Source organism: Ruditapes philippinarum, unplaced genomic scaffold (assembly GCF_026571515.1).
Source record: "Ruditapes philippinarum isolate M1 unplaced genomic scaffold, ASM2657151v2 ctg83_1_1_1_1, whole genome shotgun sequence".
In the NCBI taxonomy this organism is placed as follows: domain Eukaryota; kingdom Metazoa; phylum Mollusca; class Bivalvia; order Venerida; family Veneridae; genus Ruditapes; species Ruditapes philippinarum.
Genome location: NW_026852900.1, coordinates 62,118 through 87,564, shown reverse-complemented (window position 1 = coordinate 87,564; position 25,447 = coordinate 62,118). Strand labels below are relative to the sequence as shown.

Sequence of the window (25,447 nt, the reverse complement as noted above, 5' to 3'; positions counted from 1 at the left end):
CCAGCATGGATCCGGATTAGCCTGCGTCACAACAAAACATACATAATGGGTTTGCAACCAGCATGGATCCGGATTAGCCTGCACATTCGCGCAGTCTGATCAGGATCCATGCTGTTCGCTATCGGTTTCTCTACTTGTTATAGAGTTTGTAAGCAAACAGCATGGATCCTGATCAGACTGCACGGATGCGCAGGCTGGTCTGGATCCATGCTGGTCACAAACCCATTATGTTGGATTTGTCATGACGCAGCTCATATTTGTTTTATAATGTTGATAACTTTGAATATTTGTTATCAGTTATTGATAATTTTAAATGTTGATAACTTTGAATATTAAAGGGACTCCACTGAGGTTCTTTGACATGATTGGACTGAAGATAATTTTTCCATATTAATGCTCCTTTTGATGCAGGTCTAGATAAGTAAATTGTGCGTGCAAAACTTCAGATCATTTTCTGAAACCGTTTTTCCAGAATAATCAATCTAATTATAAAAAATGAACAAAATTGTGTGCACTGAAATTGGCCGAAAATAGAACAAAAATACAATTTTAATTTTATTTCTGAGTCAGTTTTTTTGTTGTTTTTTTGTTGTTTTTTTTGCATTATCCAGCTTATCTATGCAAGAAATTCAAATTCTATGTTTTTAGGATTTAAGAGCTCACTGGAGTTCCTTTAAAGAGTTATTGTGTTCTCAAAAAATTTTGATATTGTTTACAATAATTGTAGGATTGACCTTTCTTCTATCTTTTCATAACACATGTTTTCTGCATCTGATAAATCCACAAAAAATGACTTATTTCTGCATCTGATAAATCCACAAAAAATGACTTACTCTAAAATACTTACACATAAAAAACATATGTTTTTTACCTTAAATTCAAATGTGATATACTACATATATAATTTGTTAACTCGAACAATTTTTATTTCAATGTCAAACATAAAAAAAAGCAAATCAAATAATTCATAATCCCAAAATATATTATACAGGAACCTGTTTCTGGAGCAAATAGAAAGATAAGACATGTTTACCTGACGGGTTTAACCATGAAAAAAAAATAACCAGAAGGTTAGGGGTATAAAACATACTTTATAATGTTTTTTTTTTGTTTGTTTTTTCCAGGTCATGCAATTAAAAATGGCAGCTTCCCCCAAATCTCCTAATACCTCAGCCTCCTCTTCTAGTACAAGATCAGCAAGTAAAGTAGAAGATGATGAGTTTAATGATAATGATGATGATGATGACGATATTGAAGATCCTGAAAGTCTAAACAGGACACTATCTGAAATCATAGAAGGAAAGCGTAGCAGTACCAGTCTTATAGCAATTTTAAATCGTGATAACTCAGACTGTGACAGTATAAAATCCAGCAGTTCTGAGGCATCTGGAACCAGTCTAAAATTAGCAAAAAGTAACTCTTTTAAGGGATCGAAGACTGGAGATTTTGATAGATTGACTAGTGTTGAGGAATCTGGGAATATGAGGGAAATAAACCTTGGTGCTGTAAACCAGTCTAGCGGTGATATTGATGAAAACAGTGCAATAAACAAGTCAAGTTGTGACAGGGAGAAATCAGAGGAGCAGTCTGATTTTTTGACTGGATCACAGACTTGTGTACAAAATAATGATAAAAATAGTGCAATCACTGAGGCACAGTCTAAGAAAGAGATTAATGAACTGGCAAATGGGGAAGTGTTACCGGAAATAGATGCAAATGAAAATATCAGTGTTAAAGGAGAGGTAAAACAATCTACAGAAAATGCAAATAAAACTAGCTGCTCTAATGTGTCTGCATGACATATGCCCACCAGACTATTTTATGTTTGATGTATTGATTTGAATTGTTTTTATGTTATATACACAATGTCACTTTTCCAACAGATACTATTATTACTCTCTCCTACAGATATTAAATAATGTGCCAGTACTTGTTAGATTATAGCAAAATATGAATATGATTGCAATAATCGTCCTTCTTTCAAATTGACTCTGCTATTCCACCCCCTTCTATATTTATCTTACTTAATCAAAGAATAGTTGCCCCTGTGTCATTGTGGGTGTCACCTTCACACTTTGGTTAAATTTTTGCTCTTCAAAACTACTGAATGGAATAGGTTGAAACATCATACACTTGTTTTATGTAATTATCTACTATGAAAGGCACAGACTGCATTACTCAGAAATACTTTTTACAGAGTTAAGCTTCTTTTCTGACTGTCAAGCACTGAGAATAGTCAAGCATGCTGTCTAAGGATGACTTTTGTTACACTTATTTTGGTCACAGTTTCGTTCTTTATAGACTGTAAAGTTTTTAAGATTTTTTTATGAAAATAAAATAAAATTTATTCAAAATTTTCTTGTATTGAAAAATAAGATCATGATTTTGTTCTAGAAGGACTGCCAGTGCTTTCTTTTTATTATTATTACTATTATTCTTATTTTATGTATTCCTTTTAGTGTTTCATTTTGTAAAATTGACTTGATATGTTTTTTTCTTTTGTGCAATAAGACTATAAGTTATTTTACCTGCAACCTCACAGTGAGACAGTTGTGGTGGGGTGGGGTGAGGTTAAAATATCTTAATATCTGGGATGTTCCCTGGATATTATACCCTGATATATGGGATGCTCTGGGATATCCTGATATATGGGATGTCCTGTGTTATCCAGATATATGGGATGCCCTGTGTTATCCTGATATATGGGATGTCCTGGGATATCCTGATGATATATGGGATGCCCTGGTATATCCTGATATATGGTATGCCAAGGGATATCCTGATATATGGGATGCCCTGTGTTATCCTGATATATGGGATGCCCTGGGATATCCTGATATATGGGATGCCCTGGGATATCATGATATGGGATGCCCTGTGGTATCCTGGTATATGATGACCTAGGAATATCCTGATATCTTGGATGCCCTCTGAGGGTAACCTGATATTTGAGATGCTTTGGGTAGGGTTATCCTGATATCTGGAAATTCTCACAAATATCCTGGCCTCCTGGATATGATACTTCATGACTTTATCTTATAATTAATGTACTCAGGAAATCCTGATATTTAGGTTGAAACAGAGATATCATGGTATCTGAAATGTCATGCAGATCTGGGATTGTATTAAATATAAAAAGGCAAATACAAAGGGTAATGGATTTAAAGTAAACAATAATGACATATATAACACTCCTACATATGTGAAATCATTAGTTTCAGAAGATTTATATAGGTATTACGTCCACTGAAAGCCTATGATTTCAATTTTCTCCACTTTGTTTTTATGGCTCTGAAATGAATCAACATCCCCATTTTTGAATTTCTATATTCACAATAGCATTAGTTTAGTGTTGTGTGAAAAGGGTAATTAAGATATGTGTACTTTGAATGTAATAATATGTTTCAGGTCCTTCTGGATAATTTCAATAGACTAATATGTTTGAATGTTTTTTATGTTGATAAGTTTAAGGAGATTAAGGCTAACATTTTGTGTCCTCTGTTCTCTCTAATAATGTTATAATTTTAGACTTATTTGTGCACATATGCAAAGCATTACTATGTTAGTTTGTACTGATATTCTTGTTCAATTTGTCCCATGATTAGAGATATGGTAGCAATATGTTTTTTTTTGTTTCTTTTATATATCAACATATCACATTTTCTTTAACTGCAATGGTGGCAACTGGATTTACCAATCCATTCTATCTGATCATTATCTGCACTGTTCACTGTTCAGTTAGTACGTTTTTGTTTAATTTTCCCTTAAAGCAGCACTCCACCAGATTCATGTTAATTTTCATGAAAATTTTGGTAATGCATTTGAAAGTAAAATATTGTGAGGTGAACAAAGAAAAAAAGTAATTTACATATTGCATTCGGCACAAAGAATCCAAGAAAATTACCAAAAAGTTGTCATCATATGCAAAAATAGCTCTTACTGCGTTCTTAACATCAGTAGAAATATGGTAATAAAATACTGCAGAATCAGTGTTAAACCGCACATAACATGAAAAATATAACTTGGATCTTGAATGTTTTTACTTTTCTTAAAGTTTTAGTACATTTTTCTCAATATTGATTTTCTTGAAATATTTTGGCTCATATGGATGTGTGCAGCTTTAAAAATTATGAATGGTTTTCTCCAGATCTAAAAATAGACTGGTCCATTTGATATAATTAGCTTGATCAGGGTTAACAACAATTGTATGTCATTTTACTTATTTTTACTGATTTTCCTTCTCAAACATTTGATAAAGAAGTATTTTTTATAATCATTAAAATGGTCAACTTTTTGAGGTAATCTTTTAATCACAGAACTGATTTTTTTTCTTTGTTCAAATAAGCATGATTTATTTGATTACTGATTTTTCAGGCACAAAACACCTTCTAAATGATACTACCTACATGTATAAAGAGTTGTTTACCCTATTAGTAAAGAGGCTCATCAATCTGGTGAAACAATTATATTGTTTTAAGTGAGGGTAAATAATTGGTCTCTTATTGAAGGTCTGTAGTACCATAGATATTTATGTTGATGACATTTTGTATCATACGTAACAACAAGCCACATAAGAATTACATGGATGGTGTTGCTAAGTGTAAGCTACATGGTGCGCTATCTATGTGTGATAAATTGTTCTTTAAACAAAGTATTCATCATATAAATGTTTGTACTCAATTTTTGTCAAGCAACATGAATATCAGAAGATATATTGTTATAGTTTTTATCAGTATTGGAAATATTTACAGAAAATGAGTCCATTGTACGACAAGTCCACCTTAATAAATTTGAGACTTATGTCCCTGAAATTACAAACGGACTGTTCCATTGTCAAAGTAGGCTTAGCCCGTTTATATACGTTCATTGTTAAATCAAGTTAAATCAAGTATGAATTGGCTGTGAGTGCATCCTGTAGTAAAAACTTTTGCTATCTGGAGATTGACCTTAGTTGCTTGATCAAAAATTGTTCAAAAGAAGGCATTAATAATTGTATGGTTAATATCGCAGGTAGAAGTAAAGTTGTTCTTATCTTCCAATGCTCTACTTGCTGGAACTGAAAGTACTTGCTGGTGCTGAAAGCCCCTGACCAGCCCCTGATATCACCAGTACAGATAAAAACCACTGGCTCTGACTGGGCTTAATACTGAAGGTTGATAAATCTTGTATTTTGATGTTAAAATCCCTTCAACTGCAGATGTACTGTTTCAAGTAAAAAGAAGGGTTACACCATAACATAAATTCAGAAGGTACATAGTTAACAACTTTGATATTGGCTTCATGACAGAAGCGAAAAAACCACACAACTTTTCTCTGTTCTAGTACGATTAACCAAGTAACATTGTATATATATAATCGATACTGGCTGGTATGTGGAAATAAGGAAAAGCATTGAAAATACCGAAAGAAACGTAAATTCTCTTTAAAAATTATTTTTAAAAAGAACAACAACTCTGATATAATAAACTTAGCATTAAATGGTTTAATGGATTGATAAATACTGATTTAAGATTTCACCATGTAATGCTGCTTTGTCCGACCGGCTAAGTGAGAGATAGAGTGCTTTAAAGCATTTTATCTTATATTTACTTGCCAAAATACAACATTTTAATGTATAATATGATTTATAATTATCCTTGCATAATTCTTTTCACATATGTTATAGAGGATTTATGTTTAGTTTGGCGTTTTTTCCTTTTTTCAATGTTTTTTTCAGTATTTCCATGTACCAGATTTTGACAAAATTTAAACTAATACTAGGAATGCTGTTATTTTTGTAAGAAAAATGAATTTAGTGTTGTCTTTCCGATAGTGGCCAAATAATGTATAGAGAGGAAAGAATTGACTATTAATATATATTTTTTACTTGTTCTTATAATGCTATTTTTATGTCATTTTTTAAAAGAAAAAACTATATAAGGACTGTTGCATTGTGTTATTGTAATAATATGTGTGTTAAATGTACCAATAAAATGACAAGGAATAAACCTGTCAAACAAGATAAGACCACGTGATATATATCATAGGACAATGCTCTAAAATAGGTGATATTTCATTGGTCCAAACATTAGTCAACAGAACAAAATATAAATCATATTCACTTGGTGTAGTACCATATTCAGGGTCTAAATGAGATTTTCCCTATCTAAAACTAGTATCTTAGACTACAAATCCATGAGCATTGCAATTAATTATTGATAAGTAACAACAAAAAACGAGAATAGTGACCCCATTTATCTCCCGCTTAAACAGTTTCTGATATATTCTAACAACGTGCCAAGTTTAAAGAAATTCTACTAAACAGTATTCATTTTACGTATATGTCTGTATGAAAATCATTTGATGTTGATCTGGACCAATGATTTGTGGTCAAATTTTTAGATCATTTGCTTACTTTTTTCCATAGTGATTATTTTGATTGTGAAAAATTATCGAAAATTAAGATAACACAAAAATACCACTTTCTTTTTAATTTGTGAGTTTTTGTAATTGCTAACCTTTTATCATTATCAATTATATAATACAATTAACTAACCATTTACAAGTCCATATTAGCAGAGTATTGGTTAACATGAATTATCATCATATATTCCTACTCAAAACGCCTACAGAACTAAGGTGGTATTTTGATATTCTTTTAAGCTTGAAGAGCACAAAAACTTTTATAGTAATTAGACATGTACTTCATCACTTTGATGTTTTAATTAAATTACTTATATGTAAGTTGGAAGTAAAAGAGACACCATAATTTGTTTACTTAAGTAGTCATGATATGAAAATCAATAATGAAGTTAATAGTACTAGTATTAGATATATTTGTAAAATTGTAAGAAATATCTTTCCTTTTAAGGCAGTGATTTTTGTAAACAGTAAACGATATCTTGTTTGACAGGGAAGTTTCTATATTTTTTTCACATTGTTAAAGAACCAGTAATAAAAGATGTTACACAACTGAAAATTATGTTTGTTTTATTTGATAAAATATAGAAAAACAGAATCTCTAAAGAACGCCTGAAACAACAAAATTGAAAATGTTGCAGGCTCTGTTTGATAAAAACTGCTCATGAATTGTACTGGAACATGCAAGTTACCGCCCATACCACCTAGCACCGGCTTAAGCGGAACAGTTAAACAGGAAAATGGTGAAATTTTACATTTTGAAACATTTGTAGATGTGTTCCATGGACACGTGAATGCAATTCCACGACAAGCGGCAAATGGCATGTATAGTCAACAATACATTTTCGGAACAGTTGGCCTGGCTGGGAATCGAACCCATGTCTGCATTGCCGGCCCTATGATTATTCTTATGTTGATAGTTCTACTCAGGGCCCGCTTGTGCCTGAAAGAAAATGCGCAGATGTGCACATGAGGTCTTTCTATACCAGTAATATAACCTTTACCGTGTTGGTGCGACGTAAATACCATTGCACAAGACATTTTCGGAACAGTCGGCCTGGCCGGGAATCGAACCCACGTCTTTGCATTGCCGGCCCTATGATTATAATACACACTTCATCAACGTCGATGGTTCTACTCCGGAGCCAGCTTGTGCAGGTCTTCCTCTACCAGTAATATAACCTTTACCGTGTTGGTGCGTCATAAAAATCGTATCGAAAAAAACAACAACAAAAAAACATCAACACGGCTTTGGCGTCTTTTTTATTTACTGGCTTATATTGATTTAAGTTTTGTTTTATCTTGTATTTTTGCGCCATATTTACGAATACAATTATACACCTGAAAATAAGTTATGCACACCCTGGAAATTTCAAATTGGTTGCCATTGAAAGAACTGTCATGAGATAACGACTTAATTGAGCTTAAAAATAGTAATTTGATAAGAAGCGATACCAATTTAGTAATCATATACCATTAAATTCATGAGTTTAATTTATTCATTATTAATTGATTATTAAAGCATAAGCTAATGTGTTGTAATTAACCACAAAATGTAAGTGTTTCTTAGGGCCCGTCTACACCTATTCAAGTCTTGAATGCAAGTATCATATTCTCTTGTATTGGATAGTGTAGACACCCTACTTGAATGAGTTTTAAAGAGAAATTATGTGACATCCAAGAAGATAATTCCTTGCAAGAAAGTTAGAACACGTTCTATTTTTCTACAAGTTTTTGGCTGTCAAGACACTGATACCACCGGTTTGACACAGAACATGTGCCCCGAAGGTGTGATAGTGTTGTTTTTATTATTATTTTCTGACTTTTTTTGTTACTAATTCAGTGTTCATGATCTGTAAATTTTTGTAAATGTATACAATATCTTGGTCAGGGGAAAAGATCAATACACTGATACACAGAAGAACAAAAAAAAAATATATCCGAAAATATGTCAAAATGAATTTTAAATGATCTTGTTCATTTAGTGAATAACTTTTATCAAATAAAGAATTTGCATCAATTTATCAGCTCCAAAAATATTTTTCTCACATTTTCCATTATTTTAAAAGAATGTACACTTTTCAATTTGATTAACTCCATTGTTTTTAGCTAATTGCATCATTTTCCCGCTTTTTTATTCACATATTTTACAGAAACATGATAGTATGGCAAAGACAAATATATAAATCTTGGGCAATCTTAATTAGACATTTCTGTAAAAATTGTGCCTGATAAAATATTGAAAGGGCCATTTATTTAGCTTATCTAAATGTGACATGTAAGAAACTTGAAAAGGTGTAGACGCGGCCTTAAGTATTGTTTGGAGCGTTTACAAAACCTTAACTGGTGGATGTTTTTGGTAAATATTGACGATTACGTAGCCTAAAATGACATTATGTAGCAATATTTTTAATCACGTGTGTAACCGCCACTTGCCCGGATGATAGCCTCAACTCTTATTCTCACACCGGGCATTTTGCCTCAATTTTGACATGACCATAAATGAAATTTAAAAAAAATTGGGTCAACCTGGAACAAGCTCGGCACCAACAATGGCAAAATTTACCTCAAAATCGCATTAAACGCCTGACTGTTAGTATGAAGAAAAGGGTTGAGTCGTCACCTCATGACAGTGCTTTCAATCACAACCAATTTTAAATGTGTTTAACTTATTTCCAGGTGTTTCAGATGGCATCATAAACAGAAATGTCCTGGTGACTTGACTTAACTTGATAGCCACCTAATTAATATCCAAGACAACAGCATCACACCGAGATACGCGAACAAAAACCCTAGTCGTAGATAAATTATTACATAAGTGCAGTACCGGGTAAACTCCTTTTGAAATTCTATAGGAATTAACCTGCTACTGCACTCAATGACGATATAATACTTTACAATAACAGAGCGTTGCTTTCAATATCGTGCGACTTTGATGCCCAAAAATTGTTAGAACTCTTTAGTTATTATTCTAAAAATTCCAATAAAACATCACCGTTCAGGTGATTGCATTTATGCATATGAAATATTATGATTTTTGGACACTCGTGTGAGTGGAATACAGTACAGGACCTATTTAAGACCATTCCGAAATTAAGACCTACCCGCTATTAGGACTGATGTTAGAATACTAGTAACGCAATATTATGATTTTGGACACTCATGTGAGTGGAATACAGTACAGGACCTATTTAAGACCATTCCGAAATTAAGACCTACCCGCTATTAGGACTGATATAAGAATACTAGTTACGCAATATTTTTTTGAATTCTCTTTTGAATGGTTATGTCATACACAATAAAGACCACTACATCAATCCACTATAAAGACTTTGTTCAAATGCCATGTCTTAATGTACGTTAAAGTTCAAAATTGCCTTCAGCTTCATATTACCAGGAACAGATCCAGAAAATTTCGACTGGGTGGTAAACAAGCATTTTAGTTGCACATTTTTAAATACAAGTGTCTTCATATTTTTCAGAAAAGTTCAGACTTGGTGTTTTGAAAGCTAGGTTAATTCAAGATTTAGTCGATCTCTGAAAAAAAAATTCGACAAATAAGATTTGTTGTTGCATTTTCACATACACAAGTTTCTGCTGCATTTCTGAGTACCTTTTGAATTGTGTGTTTCTATAATTTAAAAAAAACAAAACAGTTTCTTTTTTTTAATAATAAATTTTGCCCCTGATGCATTTTCGGGTGCACATTTATCATGCACATTTCTACATTTATCAGGGAATTTGAGAACTTTTACTGAACATTTTTTGAAACTTTCACTTTTTACTTTTATGGATGATGCTGCATAATGATGCATGCTTTTTTAAAGAGTGGAAAAGAAAAAAACTTTGCTTACCGAATTCCTATTGTATTATTCTAAAAAAAATTTCCAGAGTGGAAGAGGCTTATCATAATTATGATCATAATTAATTTAATCATCCCTGTTAAAGAAGGATTAAAATCCCTTATAAATTTTAATATAAACCCTTAAAACTGGAGAAATGATTTAAAAATGCTTATTGATTACACTTTTCACCATTTATGCTTCCGTACCTTATATAAATAAGTGTTCAAAAGTAATATAGGACGTCTAGAGTGGGGGGAGGGGGGGGTCACCAATTAAGTCCGTGCCTCTATAGCGGAGCTATTGACATAAAATTCAAGTGCCCGATAAATAACATGTAATATTAAAGAAAAAATATGATAGATGTCAAAACCTTTTGGTTATGGTTGTTAAAATGTTACTTTTTTATGTGAGAGTTTTGTCTTAATTTTTATTTTATATCAGTGATTTGCTTTTGATTTATAACCTGTGCAATTATTCATGTTGGAAAACGTGGTCTTTTGACGAAAATGAAGTATGTTACTTGTAATAATAAAACTTTCTGATATAAACTTACAATGTATAATAGTTATCAAACTTTAAGAGTAAATAATTACGTTTAAGATCCTTATCCATGGCATGTTTTCTATGTGAATTGTCTTGGTTTAGTGAGTGTTGATAAGTTCTTTCTCAACTGTTATACGATGATAATCAATACTTTTTGTCTAATAGAATGTGTTTAATATTACAGATGATGGCCTTAATGCAGTTACATATTATCAACTAAAGAGTTCGACTTGTAGATTTATAACTACACTAAATGATATAAGTTTCTGGTGACCTAATGACCTCTGCTATCTTGGCTTGACTTGGGAGAATTACTTTATGAACAAAAGATAGCTGTTCTTATATACTTGTTTGGTTTAATAATGTTAGAATGGAAAGGGGACGTATATTTGAAATATTTTGTTTCAGCGTACTGAACCTTACCATATCTTTAGTGAAAAACTGTTCATGAATTGAAGGAATAATATTGACAAACAATACATTTATGAACAAGTGTATTTAGAGGAATAACTATTGAAAGGTTCTTAGTTATTATTCAATAAAGCAATCACCACAGTACTACGAAAGAGATTTCTATGCGCAAACAGGTACTATAAGAGAGGATGAATTGGCGTTTACAACTAACATTAAAACTCTATCAAACCAAACGCGGAAATAGATAGATGTCTACCATTTACTCAATTATCTGCGCGCGATAACGGAACAATGTCAACAAAACGACAAGAATGCAGGCAATCAGCTGAAATTAGATGTTCAAAAGAAGCGACCCAGGTATCAGACAAATGTCAGGAATTAGAACCAGTAACAACTGAACAAGAACATGTTCAGTCCCTTCACACAGACTATGATGAATTCCAAGAAGAGCTTATAACTATTGAACAAGAAAGTGTGCAAGCCCCCGACGGAGGCTGGGGATGGTTCGTGGTTCTAGGGTCATCAATAGTACATGCTTTAATAGGTTTGATTATTTTATTCATTTTATCCTTTTCTGTTCTTTCGTGTTGTGTTTGCAAAAAAGTATGCCATTTTTAGCTCACCTGACCACAAAGTGGCCAAGGTGAGGTATAGTGATGGGGCTATGTCCGGCGTCCGTCGTCGTGCGTCGTTCGTCGTCAACAATTGGGTTGTTAACAGTCTAGCACTTACAGTTTTGTTTGAATCATCATCAAACTTTGTCAGATGTTTGTCTCAGTGAAATACAGATCGAGGTCAAGTTTGAAGATGGGTCATCTCCGGTCAAAAACTAGGTCACAGGAGCTAAAATAGAAAAAGCTTGTTAACACTCTAGTGGCTGTAGTTTTGATCCAAATGTTCTTGAAATTGGTCAGGAAGGTTGCTTTGATGATTTCTAGGTCAAGTTTGAAGATGCGTCATCTCCGGTCAAAAACTAGGTCACAGGAGCTAAAATAGAAAAAGCTTGCTAACACTCTAGTGGCTGTACTTTTGATCCAAATGTTCTGGAAATTTGTCAGGAAGGTTGCTTTGATGATTTCTAGGTCAAGTTTGAAGATGGGTCATGTCCGGTCAAAAACTAGGTCACAGGAGCTTAAAGATAGAAAAAGCTTGTAAACACTCTAGTGGCTGCAGTTTTGATCCAAATATTCTGGAAATTTGTCAGGAAGGTTGTTTAGATGATTTCTAGGTCAAGTTCGAAGATGGGTCATCTCCGTTCAAAAACTAGGTCACTGGATTTAAAATAGAAAAATCTTGTAGACACTCTAGTCGCTGCAGTTTTGATTCAATTATTCTGGAAATTGGTCAGGAAAGTTGTTTTGATAATTTCTAGGTCAAGTTCGAAGATAGGTCATCTCTGGTCAAAAACTAGGTCACAGAAGCTAAAAAAAGAAAAAGCTTGTTATCACTCTAGTGGCTGCAGTTTTGATCCAAATATTCTGGAAACTGGTCAGGAAGGTTGTTGTGATGATTTCTAGGAAAAGTTTGAAGATGGGTCATCTCCGGTCAAAAACTAGGTCACATTGCCCAAATATGGAAACACCTTTTTAACACACAAGGGGTCACATTTTTTACTCAATTGTCATCAAACTTGGCCAGGATGCTTGTCTAAGACATTGCTTGGATGCGAATGATGGGTCAGGGGAGTCCTCTTGTTAATAAAGGACTGCTACGGAATGTATTTTTCATTGAATTTTACGTCGAACAACACAGTAGGGATCACGCGGCGAGTTACCAGCTTTATTGGTTGAGGAAAACTTCAGTTTCTCCAGAGCATTATATCAGACCTAGACAACCACCGACGTTCAAAAGGTTAGCTGGATAGTTTTCTCATGTAAAATAATACAAAATCAATGGGCGAGATTCGTACCCACAGATCTGAGGGGCAAGTGGTTTGAAGTTGACGACTTTAACTACTTTGCTACTGGCACGAGACGGATATATGTAACCGCTTTTATAACAAGAATTAAACACTGTTCATTGTTCAATGTATCAGGTATTTTTAAAAGACATATTTTGTTCTTTTGGGAACATTATTCCAATTTAATCCTTAAATGGCCTTGGTTTAATTATGCGATACTGTCTGAACTCTTTAGTATTATTATTAAGATAATGTTTTAGAACAAATAATCACATTATTAATGATCATATCAGTCATCGGTGGTGTTTCCATATTTCTTTTTACAGGAGGATTCGAGCGCTCAAACGGAGTGATGTACTTACAATTGTTATCAAGATATAAGCAAAGTGCCACTGCTACTGCGTGGGTTACCTCGCTTTTCTCTTCACTCAGACTTGCTATGGGTAATATTTTATTTTTACACATTTACATATTTTAACAACTGAAACTCATTTTTCAAGTTTTTTTATAATTGAAGGTGAATTAAGGTCATATTTACTGTTTCATTTATCTCTGGCAAACATGGTCTGAATACCGCCCTTGACGGTATTCATTTGTTAATTGCTCTTTATTTTGAATCTCAATATATATATATCAATTACGAAAGATAATTCCATTTCATTCCTTATGAATAAAGAATAAACTTATTCCTTTTCAGAAAAACGTCAATGTCATACTCTGCTATTTCAAGAAAACTTACTATTAACATAATGTTTTTTTTTTAAATACCTAAAATCATCATTCTGAAATACTTAAACTGCACATGTTCCGTTTCTTTATACTAATAATGCCTTTATATATTTGAAGAATTAATACAAGGTGTGTTTTACAGGTCCTCTTGCAAGTGTATTGTGTAATAAGTTTTCTTGCCGTACTGTGGTATTTCTTGGAACAGCTATATCATCATTTGGAGTTTTGGTTTCCGGTTTTGTGCCGGATCTACCATATCTGTATCTCACATATGGAATACTTTTTGGTAAGTTCAAGCTAAACTTTTGTTGTTGGATACTCTTTAATGGAAACAAACTGTAAAGTCTCCACAAAATGACATGTTCGTCGCCAGGTAATTCTGAGCGTTCACTTTTAGTTGTTTCCTGCCTGTACACCCAACCGACATTTGGTCATGTATAAATGAATTTTGTCGGGCTTTTCTTGATTTGAACGTTGCTTTATTATTTTGATATTGACATTTTATAATTTTTATGGCTACCATTCTAATGTAGTCCGATTTTTCTGGCATCGCTTTTATTGTGGTTTTTTTTCCTAAATCCCTTGATAAGAATGCAACATCTGACACAATTAACGAACGTTTGTGTAGGTTAGTTACTACAAGCATTTCCTTCAACACGTTCATTATAACTAAAACGAGTGAATTCTACATCATAACTTGTGATGTTTCTAAAATTGTCCAAAATACGGTTTTGTAGTTGAAAATATGTGTACTATTTTTTAAAAAAAAATGGATGGATAATTCAACAAAATACCTTCGATTTCAGGTATTGGTGGTGCATTTGTTTACACGCCAGGACTAATAATAGTCGGGAACTATTTCAGTAAAAAGCGTGGTATTGCTGTAGGTCTAGCTACTTCCGGTGTTGCTTTCGGAAGTTTTCTACTTCCTCCATTGACGGACCTACTTTTCAACAATTATGGATTTTCGGGTACATTTGTCATCCTTTCGGGCATTATGTGCAATTTCTTTGTTTGCGCTGCTTTGTTCAGACCTTTGAAACTCCAGAGAAGACTTATATCTCTAAAAAGGCAAGTGAGCTAGTATGATTTCGAATGTTGCTGAAAAATGCTGGTTTCGAAATACAAATGAATCAAAAAGAAATCATTAGACACATTTTGATAGACCAATTTATTTGTTCTCTGCTATATGCAAAAAACTTGTACATTCAAATAAGAATGGACCTGGACTTCACAATTTGGTTTTTTATTACTGCTTAACGTTTTGCTAACTATTTTTTATATTGTCATGCATATATTAGCAAACTAATGCATGTTTTTTCCATATTCTAAAATAGAGGAAATAAGTAAAAAGAAACTTCTAAAACGGCAAAATTGAAAATGTTGAAATGAAATTTTAATGTTTTAAAACCATCCTATATTATTTTGCTTCTGAACTAATGAGATTGTACATGCATTTAGGGTTATAAATCATACTATTTTGCAAATGAGTTTTGGTGTTTCATACATAATGATTATATTGTATACGTTTTGTTTTAAGTTATTTTAGACTGTTATACATTTATAGTTTGCACCTGTATCAATGTATCTTCTTTTTGATTGTCGGATAATTATATTGCAGGAAAAGCTCCTGCAGGTTGGAGATGGCAAAACATAGCTTATTACCAGTCCAAAATAGAGTAACACAAAACGAAGCTACCACGGTCCATGAGACATGCAGTACTACACTACCATTGACGATTTCTGAAGCAAAAACCGATGAGTATTCAATGTCCACTGATATGAAACGTTCGAATTTTAAACAAAATTTGAAAAGCTCTGATTCATACCCTGTCACAGCGAAAAGAACACGTCTATTAGATTTGTCTCTATTTAAAAGTTTTGCGTTCTGTGCACTATGTATCCAACTATTTTTATTTACATTGTCTTTAAATTCGACATTCGTATTTCTGCCTGCTTTAGCAGAAGAAAATGGCGTAACGCCGGTTGAAGGTGCTTATCTTGTCTCTTTGCTTGGTATATTGGACGGTGTATCAAGGCTTGTGATGTCATCTGTGTTAGACTTCCAACCCGTTAAACCATATAGACTGTTAATCTACAATATTGTGATGTTTTTTGTCGCTATTGTTTCTGTTCTGATACCATCAATGAAAGGTTTCTGGCAGTTCGCTGTTGTAAGCGGACTGTATGGTATACTTAGTGGTGCGTATATGTCTCAGAAGTCAGTGGTGGTAGTAGACATTTTAGGTGCAGACAGTTTGTCAAGTTCGCTTGGATTTCTGCTGTTTTTCCAGGGAATTGGTGGACTTGTAGGACCTACAGTTGGTGGTCAGTCGATTAGTATATAAATTAAATTTAACATAATCTTTGCCAATGTTTTACTAGAAATGGCCGGCAGTCAGATCGCAATATTCTGTAATAACTAAAAACTGCATAGAATGGATGTAATCAAGTAACTTTAATAACCAAACCTTTCACAATGCTTAGTGAAATAGATAGTCAAACAAACGAGACTTCTAAACCGCTGAAGACATATTATATTCTTAGCTATCCACAAACATTGTAAAATTGTATTAATATTTTCTCATGGAATACATGAAGGTCACATGACTGTCAGTTAATGTAATGTATTTAAAATTATTCTACAGGTTTGTCTAAAGACTATCTCGATAAGTATGATATGGTGTTCTACTTCGGATCCCTCGGTATTGCTACAGGAGGAATAACAATGGCAGCTGGAAATATTTGGTTGTACAGACAGAGAAAGAAAAAACAAGACCATGTCCCCGTTGGGTAGTATCGGCATACATTGTTGCATTATGACAATATTTGAATGAGTCATGTGATAATATAAGCCGCAGTATGATAAAATGAATCAATATACATCAATATTGAACAAAACCTTCTCCTTGGGTTTCTACAAAACAACACCTATATGTAATATGGAATATGTAAACTGAAAAGGTTTCAACGATGGACGGGATTTTCATCAGTGCATAGTGTTTAATATGAATTAAGCAAAAGTCTTCTATCATGAATAACAAGTAAAGAAAGGTCAACTTTAATGTCCATCATCAAACAGAAGTAATTTTTATATCAGTTATAATTACATTCACAATAGATAATATCAAATTAATACAAACATTCAATTGATACAATTATAAAACAGAAAATGTTTGGTCATCATCATAGATGATGCACCGTTTAATCCTAAATAGATTTTGCTGATGCCAGAAGAATTCTTTCAAGTACAAAATAACAGTTATCTTATTTTCAAAATAAGACAAATTAGAACATTTCTGTAAGAATTATTCAGCAATCTTTACAAGTGTAGAGTTTACCATGAAATTTCACAAAGTTTTACTGAAAATATTGCACTATCTATCATTATTCAAGACAGATGACTTTTTTAAATTCATCGCAATATCTTCTACATGCTCTATGTATATCATTTTTATAAAAGTTAAAAAAAAGCCTGCGCCGTTGTCAATGCTTGAAATATAGCATTGCCTTTTAACAGAACATTGAATTAAAAAAGCCTGGGTCAAAAATTGATAGAATAACTGATAACTGTATATACAAATATAATTAAATTCATTGTTAGAGATGATCGCTTTTTTACACGCCTGTTAAATTCAGCCGACAAGTGTGATGTTTAGATCTGATCTTATGACTTGGGATGCAGGAGTTGCTGAACTCGAGGAAGTTGAGAAATATTCCTCAAGCTGAGTAACTACGTCATAACCTTGAGACAGATGTGAACACGTTGTTAAAGCCACGGGAGGACATTAGAACTGGTAAACATACAGATTTAGTGGGATTCAGAGACTGTTAATTTTGCTACGATATTAACAGCCATCCTGTGATTTTTCAGTTTGCAGTAGCATATTTGTTTTAGTATTTTCTCTATTTTCTTGTCAATATATTGTAAATAAACTTCTAAGTAGTAAGTATGATATGTTGAATTTCGTATGGTCCAAAGTTGAACAAAATCCGTTCGCAAATAACTAATTAATAGCCTCAATTAATTAACGGACAAAAAGAAATTCGAATTATGAAATCATCAATCCTTGGAAATAATGAATTAACAAATCGTTTTACAAAAATGAGTAAGAATTAAATATAGTACACTTTCTTATTTAAAAAGAAATTATGTATATGCAAATTATTTATAATTGTCAGCTCACTTATCATCAGTAGATATACTTAAAATTCGAATATGGTCTTATGGTGAATGGGCTGGTTGAACGATTTAATTCAATCCCCGTTTATAAACTTTTTGATACGGTATTTATTTTAGGAAGCGTTTCACAGTCAAAATGTACCGACCCAACAAGGTGACATTGCAGTGTCTCTTATCAGCTGATTAAATAAAACAAATTATTTCGGTATGTGAAAGTGCTCGCTTGCAATAGATATATACTATAGTATGTGGCATTCATAAACATTACACCATTTAGTGACTAGGCATTACATCAGTTAAATATCATTAAATGTTACAGCATTTATTACCATTTTGGAACCAAGTTTAGATATGTAACGACACTGTATGGAAATCAGGGTAAGTTCAAGTTTAAAATATTCCAAACCATTTATATTTAAATAAATAGTTCAGTTAGTTTAATTCATATAAAAGTCATTCTTAAAAAGTTAAACACTGTTTAAGGATATTCAATAATACTATAATCATATAAAGCGTGCTTTATATAGACCGCGTAAATAAATGGAAAATATGAGGTATTTAAAATTTCGTTAATTTCTTTAGCTGATGTCTTGTTAGCATTGTGTTAAAAAGTAGTTCTTTACAATAAGATGATTTTATCAGTTAATTTAAATGGTCGATGTACTATCCTGATTCTTTATTTAGATAACATTATTACTAATATTCCATTCTGAACTAATGTATGAAAAGGTCAAAAACGGTGTTACTCCGACTCTGTCTTCAGGATACATAACTTTTAATTTTCAATCTGAACGTGCAATTATAAAAATCAGGGTTGTATTGAGATTCTTAATTTAGAATACATCATGTCTTGTATTTTCATTTGTGTCAATAATCTAAAAATGTGATGAACAGTTAGTATGCCATTTGGTTACCAAGTGATGATCATCTTATTGTCGTATTGAATCCTTAAGTGATTGAAATTATATTTTGTCCAATGAGATCGATGTATTTCTCTATCTCTGATTGATTTCATTTATTTTACCGACAGAAACTTGCCCGTATAAGGTTTAACATTAAATTTTCAATTTCCTTCACTTAAAGATATACTAAGCTCAACAATTTGAGTAAAATATTTTAATCGAAGAAAATTTATTTAAACCTTTGAATTCTTACTAAATATGTCTAATTTACATAAAAAATGAATAATAAACTATATTTTAAAATAAATGAAATCAACCAGAGATATAGAAAACATCGATCGCATTGGACAAATATAATTACAATCACTTCAGGATTCAATACGACAATAAGATGATCATCACTTGGTAACCAAATGGCATACTAACATCAAAATATGAAAATATAGTGTCGTTAAAAAAACTGGCAGTTTTTTTTTTTAGAAAAGACCAACTTTACTTGTCCTGTATTAACGACACTATATTTTCATATTTTGACGACCTATGTGTGTAGAGTGTTAAACATGACATATTAACTTTGAGTGAAGTCAAAACATTTTTATTTTCTATTGACAAAGAGACTGTGTAGCAATGATCAATATTTTCTGATATCAAATTTGAGCATAGTATATCTTTAAATTGAAATGAACTGGATGCCAATTTTATATGAATAATTCATGTTTTTATAGTACATCTTTTTATGTTCGTTTGGCAACTGGATTTACAATTTTAGGATGACATTTCGTTAATCTGATGTATTAGAAATCGTAAACAGGAAACTGGCAATTATAATGTTTTTGGCCATTTTGTTTATTCTTTGGTAGGAGTATATTCTGAACGTACAGAAAAATTAGTCGATTTTAATGAATCCATTTGTTTGAATTTCCTGATATCAAAATAGTAAAAGTGTATTCTGTGTATCAATGTAATAAGTGTCGTATTGATAATTGTATATCCAGTGTCGTTCCGCGATTGTAAAAGAAGTTGTCCTAGTCTTCGTTTATTGGTGAGTCAATACTTTAAATTTTTTTGCAAAAATGTTTGACTTTTTGAATTTTTAAATTTAATTGGGGTCACATGATAAAAGGATGAGTAGGTAGATTCAGAGTTTCCCAAACTTTTTTTATTTCTTTTTTTTCTGTTTTTTCTTTTTTGTTTCGTCCCGTAATTTTATTGAAGACCGTACTTAGAGTCATTTTTTTAAACGATGTTTTCTTTTTCAATTTTAAAGAAAAATTGTTCTTTTTTCGTTTTTGTACAAGAGCTTCTTACCTGGGAAACTTTGGTTTTTTTCTTCATTCATTTCCTTTGTAGATTTTAGTGCTGCCTTTACTGCTTCAGAATGGAACAACAAGAATGCAAACTCGAGTCTTTTTCTGACGCCGAAAGCGACGGACGACAATACGGAATCAATGAAAGAGAAAATACGTTCCAACGCGAAATAACCAATCACAGTGCGCGTACTATAAATGAAGAACCAATATTTAGAGAATATCAAGAGAGAAAAGCTCCCGATAATGGATGGGCGTGGTTTGTTTGTCTTGGAGGTTTCCTGGTTCACTTTATCATGGGTAAACTATTTGATATTTAAATAAATTATTAAACTATTCTTACTATATTACTGTTGAACATTTAATAAATGTCACTTACTTTTTGCAAAAAAGAAAGTCTGTGTTTATTCTGTGATCGGATGCCTTTGAGATCTATTGTGAATTTTATAATTTTATCTCTTGTTTTGTTTTTATTTATTTATTTACTTTTTATTAATTAGTTAATTAATTCGTTCGTTTGTTTGTTAATTCATTCATTCATTCATTCATTTATTTATTGAGTTTTGTGTATCTGTACTATACTTCAAATACCTGTTAGAGATAATGAACAAAACCATCTAACTTTACTTATAACATATGGGTAATATTTATTATTGCGATCCTGATGTGTAAGAATCATTTGCTATGCATTTGCTTAACCAATGGAAGGGGGCTTGGACAATAGCTCTTGTACTTGCCGTTTATGAACAGGTTCAACCAAGCTGAACCTGCAGCATTTTATTTATTTCGTGAAGGACGTTCTTTAATATTTCTGTCGTATCTATATCGATTTAATTGAATATGTTTCAGGTGGGTTTGAGCGATCTAACGGCGTGATTTATCTTCAATTACTGTCACGTTTTAATCGAAGTGCGACCGCTACAGCGTGGGTAATGTCTATTTTCTCCACACTAAGACTTGTGCTTGGTAAGTGAATAAAAATCAGGCAAGTCTTTTTTATACTGTTAAAATGCTCCTTAAGACAATCTGGTCTATTGTTCACAGAACGTACGTGGGATTTCAAAAAGAATGGGTACATGCCACAAAAAGTAATTGAAGTGAGCGTTTATTCATTTAGTTTATGTATAGCTCGAGTGTGTGTCCTGTCAATACCTTCTTTATGCTTAATAAAAGCCATGTCTCTGCAACTTGAAAATCAATGCTGGACTTTAAGGTCAAATGTCAAATTATCCTCTTTGGTTTAAAACTTATTCCTTGATGTATAATAAAGAAAAAAAATAGTTGGCAGATATCTTCCTTCTATAGAGTCATTGGGTCTGGTGCATTAAGGTGGTACTTGAAGGTACAAATATAATGGGGGCGGGGCATCAGTGTCCTATGGACACATTTCTATATTCATTGTTTTCATTTTCATTTACAGGTCCTCTCGCCAGTGCACTGTGTAACAGATTTTCCTGTCGTTTCGTTGTTATGCTTGGTTCTGCTATATCAGTTCTTGGAATATTGTTATCGGGATTCGTAAGCGATATTTCGTATATGTACATCACGTACGGACTTCTTGGTGGTAAGCATTTATCCTTTTAAAAGTAATAAAACCTTTTTTTTGAAGCTAAAAACCATTGACAATTTTGTTTCAGTTGAAATATGTATTGAGTATGATACAATTGAGTCTGTTTAATACTAATTTATATACAATTGATTGTTAAAACATGTTTTGAAATAACCTGTAGCTTGTATTTGCATGACTGAATTCAAGCATCTTTGCGTAAACATTTATTTTTTATTTTCTGTCTCCTAAAAGCAGCTGATAATAATTTCCTGTACTTTCCTGCGTATCGATGTAATCAGTAGTGTATTCACTTAGTTGCTGCGGTTGCAAACTCTTCAAATTGCTTTTGATATTAAAGGCAAAACCAATTTCTAGTGAGACCATTTCAAATTATATCATTAAGGAATATCTGAATACCGTATTTTTATTTGAAAAGGTCTTGGGAGAGCTTTAGTGTATACTCCTGCTGTCATTGCTGTAGGACTCTACTTCAATAAACGCCGTGGTATTGCTGTCGGTATTTCAACTTCTGGTGTTGGATTTGGTTGTTTCCTATTCCCGCCTACTATCGAGCTATTGTTTGAACATTTCGGGTTTTTGGGGGCGTTTCTCATACTGACAGCGGTTATCAGTAACTTTTTTGTATGCGGTGCTCTGTTTAGACCACTAGAGTTACAATGGAGACTTACAGAATTTGAATGGTTTGTCATTTTTATTTACATGCTACATTTTCACCGTATTTGCTTACTGTTTTTAACCTTTTTACCTTCTTCTTTCCCTTCGGGGTTTCCCTATTAGTTTAAAATTTTTTTAATTGGTTTTAAAAATGTATTTTTGTAAAGCCCTTTATTGTTTTAAAGGAAAATAAAATAATTACATATTAACCAAAACAACACTTCAGTAATAAATTTTATGTTAAACCCTCCACAAAATTGATCATTTTAATGTAAATGATTAGAATGTATTCTTGTTAAAAGTAAATACATATTAATTAAATCTAAACAGTTTTGTTTACTTATGCATCACCAGATTTTACCGAGCATACAACTATTTATTAGAAAGAGAAATGAAGTTAAAGATATGATAATTAATCAACACAATGTGATTGCAGTGACTTTTACTATTTCAAACTGTTTATGATTCAAATAGATTTTTTCAAGGATTTGCATTTTCGTGTTTTTTTAAATGTAACACAAATTGCATTTTTTAGGAAAAAGACCAACGGAAACCTTATGGGAGAGAAAATGAAATTTTCAAACGATTATCAAACAGCAGACGACATTAAGCATGAAGCAGCAGACGTAACTAATACTTCAGACCAAACAACACACTTAAACACTAATGTCGTAGTTATCAAAGAGCAAGACATTGAAGTACATCAGATAGTTTTAAAAAGGAAATTATCACGATTTAAGACCTTGTTTTCAAGTTCTTCATCATCCAAGCAGAGAAAACCATTGTTAGACTTTGGACTGTTCAGAAACTTTGCATTCTGTGCACTGTGTATTCAGATATTTTTGTTTACCCTGTCGATTAATATAAGTTCACTATTCCTACCTGCTCTTGCTCAGGAGAAAGGCGTCTCAAATATAGAAGCAGCCTACCTGGTATCAATTCTTGGCATATGTGATGGTATATGTAGGATCGTTTTATCTACAATTTTAGATCTTAAACGTGTTAAGCCGTACAGATTGGTTATATACAATTGTGTTATGTTTTTCACGGCAGTAGTATATTTTTTACTTCCATCAATGACAAACTTTAGCCAATTTGCCGTAGTTTGTGGACTGTACGGAATGTTGTCTGGGACATATATATCACAAAAGTCCGTTGTGGTAGTAGATGTTTTAGGTGTAGCAAGTCTGTCAAGCTCCTTTGGCTTTTTAATGCTGGCTCAAGGTTTGAGTAACCTGATTGGTTCAACAATCGGAGGTAAGATAATATAGTTTCCAAAGATAATTCTTACATTGTTCTTAGTTCTATTTTTTTTGTTTATTCGTTGCTGTTATCGATAATTTTCTTTTTGCTGTTTATAATCAGTGTTTATCTTTTTTTATTTGTCAATAATTCTGTGGATATGTAAAATGGAAAAGTAGGAATATTGAAGTTATAAACTTCAGAAAGAAATTTGTCATCTCTCGGTCTTGTCTATTGACTAAGACGTCACGATCGGTTGCTACTTTTGACAGAATTTTTGCCAATGTATTTTACAAAATTACTATCCAGCTAGCTTAAACGGGACCGTCCGGCATTTTTTGCTTCAGGTTGCCATTCGTGCACTGGAACAATGCAGGAAGGCCAATCAAGGTCTTCATCCACCAGTAAAGCTGAGAAATCGCCATATGACCTATACTTGTTGGTGCGAAATTTACAACAACAAAAAAATATTAAAATGTATTTCAATTCGGTATGATTAAAACGTCTCTATAACAGCTAACGATTTTATATAATGAATAATGATTAAACTTGTTTATTTTGAGTGCATTTTCCAGGTATTTTCAAAGACTTTCTTGGTACCTACGACATGGCTTTCTATTTCGCTGCGATTGGTATTTTGTTAGGAGGATTAGCTATGGCAGCTGGAAACATTTGGTTGTACAAATGTAAAAAGAACAGAACAAATTGGGAAGCATGATAGGAAGGGACTTACAACGCTACAATAACAAATACCATCTAACATATTTCTTTACTGGCACGTTTTCTTCGGAATTTATTTTGATGGATTATTGATATATGCTTGATGATATTGTATGTTAGTAAGATTGATTTCAATGGAAAATGATTTCATTTTTGTTACCTATATCTTAACCGAGGCAAATGTATTTTTAATTTATTTCGATTAAAGAAAGATCATATTAAGAAGTGTTATAACATGATTCTTTCCATTTAGCCTTTAACAAAGAACGTTTGCTGTATTATATATTGATTATAAAGAATGTTAACATTTTATTTGGTTGTACCTAAACGGTTATTTGCAATAAAACAATATATTGTTCATGATAAACAACAGTTTATATAGAGACACTATAACTAGTCAAATCTTTTATAACTTCTTAATAATATAAAACGGTCATTTTTTGTGCAACATTTGCTTCAGTCTTTTATCCTAAGATGCATAAAACGTGTAAATGTAAAAATCTTATCATGTTTATAAAGCAAGTTTGTAACTATCAACTCCGCATGTATGCATTATTTTTGTAAAAAATAAGGTGTATTGAACATGCAGGTAGTGTGTTTTTGTATTTTATTATTGTTTTTTTGGTTTTATTATTGTAGACAACAAGTTATAAAAAATTTAACCCTTAAAAATAAACTTTGCCCAAAGACCCCCTACGGGTAAATGGAAAAGGGGTGGGGTTAAAAAAATTTAAGTGAAGGGGATGAAAAGACTGTAGGAAAATGGAATTATTTTCGTGATTATGCTGACCCAAAAGGGGAAAAATACGAAAAAAACGTTTAAATGCCCGAAATTTCAAAAACCCTTTTCCCTCCCTTTCTTTTTGAAGGGTTTTGGTTGTATAACGCCCCCCAAAAGCCCATAGAAAAAAGAAACCGGGTTTTCATACAAAAATTTGACCATTTAAATTTATTGAAAGTAAAATTTTAAAACTAGTTTCCGTTTACATTGCCCTTTTCTTTAAAGAAATTTTTACAAAAAATTTTTTTTCCCTATGAT

At 32.4% G+C, this 25,447-nt stretch overlaps 3 protein-coding genes across 5 annotated transcripts in view; all 3 read left to right on the top strand.

The window, feature by feature from the left end:
• Positions 1–6,043, top strand: part of LOC132727842 (ecotropic viral integration site 5 ortholog-like) — a 98,909-nt gene extending 92,866 nt beyond the window's left edge. For all 3 annotated transcript variants that reach the window (XM_060713432.1, XM_060713446.1, XM_060713439.1), the window contains one exon: positions 1,125–6,043. In XM_060713432.1, the coding sequence (XP_060569415.1) occupies positions 1,125–1,799 (675 nt within the window). In that variant the 3' untranslated portion in view covers positions 1,800–6,043. The remainder of the gene's footprint in view (positions 1–1,124) is intronic.
• A 4,871-nt stretch (positions 6,044–10,914) lies between these two features.
• LOC132727758 (uncharacterized) lies at positions 10,915–24,789 on the top strand. The gene is made up of 12 exons (XM_060713339.1): positions 10,915–11,745; positions 13,428–13,544; positions 13,973–14,116; positions 14,637–14,901; positions 15,452–16,158; positions 16,479–16,618; positions 20,273–20,522; positions 21,072–21,188; positions 21,643–21,786; positions 22,208–22,472; positions 22,982–23,703; positions 24,264–24,789. Exons 1-12 carry the CDS (start codon positions 11,493–11,495, stop codon positions 24,404–24,406), a joined length of 3,267 nt encoding a protein of 1,088 aa, XP_060569322.1. The 5' UTR covers positions 10,915–11,492; the 3' UTR covers positions 24,407–24,789.
• LOC132727833 (monocarboxylate transporter 9-like) lies at positions 15,448–17,781 on the top strand. Its single transcript, XM_060713422.1, has 2 exons — positions 15,448–16,158; positions 16,479–17,781. The coding sequence occupies exons 1-2, from the start codon at positions 15,474–15,476 to the stop codon at positions 16,625–16,627; spliced, it is 834 nt and encodes a 277-aa protein (XP_060569405.1). The 5' UTR covers positions 15,448–15,473; the 3' UTR covers positions 16,628–17,781.
• Positions 24,790–25,447: the final 658 nt, after the last annotated feature.

Coding starts and splice junctions, on each gene's coding strand:
- LOC132727833 (XM_060713422.1), top strand. CDS start 15,474: ATGGCAAAACATAGCTTATTACCAGTCCAAAATAGAGTAACACAAAAC. Junction 16,159..16,478: donor TGTAGGACCTACAGTTGGTG/GTCAGTCGATTA, acceptor ATTATTCTACAG/GTTTGTCTAAAGACTATCTC.
- LOC132727758 (XM_060713339.1), top strand. CDS start 11,493: ATGTCAACAAAACGACAAGAATGCAGGCAATCAGCTGAAATTAGATGT. Junction 11,746..13,427: donor AATAGTACATGCTTTAATAG/GTTTGATTATTT, acceptor TTCTTTTTACAG/GAGGATTCGAGCGCTCAAAC. Junction 21,189..21,642: donor CACACTAAGACTTGTGCTTG/GTAAGTGAATAA, acceptor TTTCATTTACAG/GTCCTCTCGCCAGTGCACTG.